Source organism: Berghia stephanieae, chromosome 2 (genome assembly GCF_034508935.2).
Source record: "Berghia stephanieae isolate SIO BIC M18660-M18661 chromosome 2, UCSD_Bste_1.3, whole genome shotgun sequence".
NCBI classification, from domain to species: Eukaryota; Metazoa; Mollusca; class Gastropoda; order Nudibranchia; family Aeolidiidae; genus Berghia; species Berghia stephanieae.
The window spans coordinates 89,537,185-89,542,184 of NC_088361.1; the positions used below are offsets into that span (position 1 = coordinate 89,537,185).

General features: G+C 35.3%; 1 protein-coding gene across 1 annotated transcript in view; it reads left to right on the plus strand.

Moving 5' to 3' along the window:
- Positions 1 to 5,000, plus strand: part of LOC144966653 (uncharacterized) — a 55,706-nt gene that overhangs the window by 10,619 nt on the left and 40,087 nt on the right. The window contains exons 4-5 of the mRNA XM_078903412.1: positions 577 to 687; positions 2,015 to 2,918. Of these exons, the coding sequence (XP_078759538.1) occupies positions 577 to 687; positions 2,015 to 2,918 (1,015 nt within the window). The remainder of the gene's footprint in view (positions 1 to 576; positions 688 to 2,014; positions 2,919 to 5,000) is intronic.

The window sequence follows — 5,000 nt, forward strand, 5'->3', positions numbered from 1 at the left end:
TGAGCTTGGCACGTGACGATAGGTGAGGACAACTCTACATGAGGGGATGAGATGATATAATTATTATCTCTCTTAGACATAACCGTTACTACTACTATTAAAAATAATAATATTAATAATAATAATAATAATAATAATAATAATAATAATAATAATAATAATAATAATAATAATAATAATAATAATAATAATAATAATAATAATAATAAGAAGAAGAAGAAGAAGAAGAAGAAGAAGAAGAAGAGGAAATCATGTTGCTCATTTTGCTGTGCTGCAATGAGGCTGATGTTAAGGTTTTCTCTTTACATATTTTATCGAGATGGACCTTCATGGCGATTTTCCTCTATGAACGAAAGGGAATTTTATCCTTAACCAGTCAACTGTCGCTTCTGGAAAACAGGTATTTTAAAATTTGGCCAGAAAACTCGTCCTTCAAATATCAAATCGATTTAAATGACACCTTATATTGGCAACAAAAAACAAAAAACAAACAAAAAAAATAAAAATACAAACTATCAAACCTGGCACTTCGTTAAAAGGTTAATTGTTTTATTTTCTAACATCTATTTTGAACAGCTTGGAGATGAAATTGCCGTCCACAGTGTGAACCATAGCAGCATAAAAACACGTGAATTACTTTACAAAGAAGCGAAAGAGCAGAAAGCAAACCTGGTGGATTACGGAGGAGTAAGTTTAAATTTTCGTTTTTTCCTTCTTTTTAAAAAAAATGTATTTCTTTGAGTGATGATTTTTTTTTGGTTGTTGTTGTTGGTAGCTTTGCGGTCCCGTGGTATGACACTCGCATTTGGACAAGTAGGTCCCTGGTTCGAGTCCCGCTATGGGCAGCGTAAAATTTGGTCCTTTGATATGGGCTCTTTACACACATTATCTCATCGCGGTCAGGTGTAAATAAATAGCTGGTCGATAACAGCGTTGTCTCTGTCTTCCTTTGCAATAGACCCTAAAGATAAATTTCCCCGTGGAGATTTTTCAGTTATTTACCGTAGTCTGGAAAAACTCGTATTTAATAATTTGGCCAGAAATGTCTTCCTTCAAATATCGATTGATTAAAATAACCCTCACCTTGACAAAAACTTTCAAACCTTGACTTAAAGAAGACCAATAGATAGTATGCACTTGGCTAAGAAGCTCACAATATTGCCATCCGGAAGTAAAAAGAACCAACACACAAAACTATGGGTAACCATGAACGTGTATATTCTGGATAATACAGTTTAGTGAGAATTACTCATATCCGCGGATGGAAAATTTAAAAAAACAACAAAAAAAACAAAACAATAACAACCAACAACAAAGACCCGAATGACGTCAATTCATTCTATCTATAGATATAACGAAGTTGACGTCACTCAGGTCTTTGCTATTGTTTCACTTTTTTATTTTTTGCCGTCCATGTTTATGACAAATTCTTAATAAACTGTATTAACCAGACTATAAGCGTTCAAGGTTACACTTAGTTTTGTGTGTTGTATCTATGGATAGCATGCGCTTGCCCAAGAAGCTCACAACATTGCCATCCTGAAATATAAGTGTTTATAGTCTGGTTAATACAGTTTAGTGAGAAAACTCATAAACGCGGATGTCAAAAAGCAATAATAAAGACCTGAGTGACGTCAACTTCGTTCTATCTATAGATAGTTTGAAGCGAAATGAAGTTTTGATTTTGTATGGCTTGCTTGAGGAATAAATAAAAACACTGTGAGCATGGCAAATCTGTAAAATTGATCAATATCAATGTTCATATTTATCTTATTTTTCTATATATTTTACACAAATTTCATATTTTTCACTGGTATAAAATTAATATTAGCTTCTATATAATCCCGACACAACACCGTTTAGAGACTGAGTGTTACAAATATAATACACTGCACGTTCATACTAATTTTTTCGATGTCAGATCCCAACTTCTCTGTTATTCCATTCGATCCATTAATTCTTACGCTTTTCTTCAACCCCCTCCCCCCCTCCTCCATCCTTCTTTCTCAATCAGGTACCCATTGATGACGTGGTTGGCTGGAGAAGTCCAAATCTCATAACAGTTGGTGACGCCCAACCAGATGTCCTAAAAAAACTCAACTATACATATGACAATTCGTTGTCATACTACGTGGACAGAAACCACCCTTTCCCCTTCACCCTTGACTACGGCTACCATTACGACTGCGCAGTTCCACCTTGCCCGAAGTCAAACTCCAGCCACAAAGGGTTCTGGGAAGTAATGATCAAATCCTTCTTTAACCCCCAAACGGGCAAGAATTGCGGCTATGTGGACGGATGTCGACCCAAAGGTGAAGAAAGAGCGTTCCAATACTTGAAGATGAATTTCCTGAGCAACTATGAAATTGGCAAGGCTCCATTTGGGCTGAATATGCATGCAGCCTGGTTTGGGTTTCCCGAGTACAAGAGAGCAATGTCAAGGTTCATTGATTATATTCTTACGCTTGATGACGTCTATATTGTCAGCGTAAATCAGATGATACAATGGATGAGAACCCCAGTCACGTTAGATAAGATCAAATACTTTGTGCCATTTGGATGTGAAGGCATGAACACAACTACATCAACAACTACCTCAACTACAACAACCACTACCACTACCACTACCACTACCACAACACCTACAACTACAACCACAACTACTACTCCTACTACTACTACAACTGACACGACTACAACCACCACCACCCCCTGGTGGCCACCAAAGTTTAGATCGATCAAGACCTCAGATCGTAATTCTAGCAAGGTTTCACAAAACAACTCAGAAAGTTTCTTGGAATACATCTATCGCAAGTTCCAAGGACATAAATACGAGAACAAGATAAAAATCACACAGGACGAAAATCTTGCAGAGTACAAAAGTCCTACAAGAGCAATAATGATGCCTCTTAAGCCTTAAGCGGCACATTTTACTTTTCAGCCAACTCTGACAAAACCATCTAAAAAAAATATATCAAATGTCGAACAACTAATATGGCCTCAACATTTCAAAAAGTCTCAAATTTCTTTGAATTCATACTTTTGAACCAAAAAAAAAATAATGAACATACCAGCTTTACAAAAGAAAAAAATGCGAAACACGAAACATTTCGGGCTCAAAACCCTTCTTCAGCCAATTACAAAATCAATGAAAACAATAATACATTACTTAAAATCCAGACAGGCACCAGAGAAGTAGTTGACACGTTTTAAAACCAAAATCCTAATAATTGCGCTTAAGACGTGTGCCAATGTATTAATGTTTTTATTGTTTTTGGTATGGGCTGAAGAAGGTGTTTGAGCCCGAAACGTTCCGTCTTTGGTATTTTGTTCTTTTTCGAAGCCGTTATATTCATTTTTGTTCATTACTTTATTAACAACAGTCCACAGCCTTTAGCAGCTTAGTATCACTTTAACTTGAATTCCCATGTTTGAGATATATTGACATATGAGGGTCATTTTAATAACTCAGCATTTTAATGTACAAGTAAAAGTTTTTTGGTCAAAATTGAAAAAAAAAATGGGGGGAGAGTTTTGGGGGTTTTTTTGGGGTTATTTTTTCGTCATTATAGACCAGATTTATCTAGTATAGCCTACATTTATTAATTCAGCCTTTCGAGACTAGATGTAAATCAACACCTATTATTTATATCTCTAAAACTCAGTATTAAATTATAATGAATTCGATAAAGTAATATCGAACAAATCGGATTAATTTCATTAATCAATTAATTAATGTAGGCTACCGATAGCCTATTCTTTTTTTCTCACGTCGTTGAATCGGTTGGCGCTCTTATTTTTTGTTTCTTCCTTTTTTGTTTTCTTCTAAGTACTCGAGTTTAGCTGAAAATCGGTTTTTATTAATCATATTCGATATTACAATTGATGTGGTTTCATGATTGCTTGTAATCAGTTTAACAGAGGACATTAGACATTTTGTTGTTTGTTTTTTATTGAAAGATTTAAATTGAGGGGGGGGGGGAGAAGAGGAAGAGGAAAATGAAGAATGGAAGAAGAAGAAGAAGAAGAAGAAGAAGAAGAAGAAGAAGAAGAAGAAGAAGAAGAAGAAGAAGAGGAGGAGGAAAATGAAGAATGGAAGAAGAAGAAGAAGAAGAAGAAGAAGAAGAAGAAGAAGAAGAAGAAGAAGAAGAAGAAGAAGAAGAAGAAGAAGAAGAAGATGATGATGATGATGATGATGATGATGATGAAGATGATGATGATGATGATGATGATGATGATGATGATGCTGATGATGATGATGATGATGATGATGATGTTGTGTCCATGTGTAAGTGTGTGTGTGTGTGTGAGAGAGAGAGAGAGAGAGAGAGAGAGATTGAGAGAGAGAGAGAAAGAGATAGATGGATAGATAGAGGGAGAGTGAGAGAGAGAAAGAAGAAGAAGAAGAAGAAGAAGAAGAAGAGAGAGAGAGAGAGAGAGAGAGAGAGAGAGAGAGATAATAAAGATGTTTGCATATTCATTAAGAAGACAGGAATTAATATAAAAAGTAAAATGAAAAATAAGATTGGATGGTGATGCAGGAATAATGACCGTAACGAGATGTTTTTATTTTTTTCCATTTGCTTCATTGACTCCAATCGGCGTATATCTATATAGTAAGTACACATCGATTTCAATGAATAAACTTCCATTCCACAAATATTTGTTTTATTCAGTTTGTAACAACTTGGACATATATACAGATTTGACATCCGAACCCACTTATGGGATTCCATATTAGATTACTCAGTTCCGTCCTGACCCTGACCGGAGTCCTTGGCTGGGAGGGAAACAGTCGAATGTGTAATTATAGTTTTGGGAGATGATATTTTTTCCTTGTAAATTATCTCTGTTCTGTATTGTTGTATTTGCTATTTTGAATGTATAATGTCAACATTTGAGTGTATTCCTCTTTGTGCTGGTGTCTTGGTGAGACATTTAGGTAATCTCAAACTAAGTACATTGCTCCTGGAATATACATCTGTTCCCTATTTGAACCA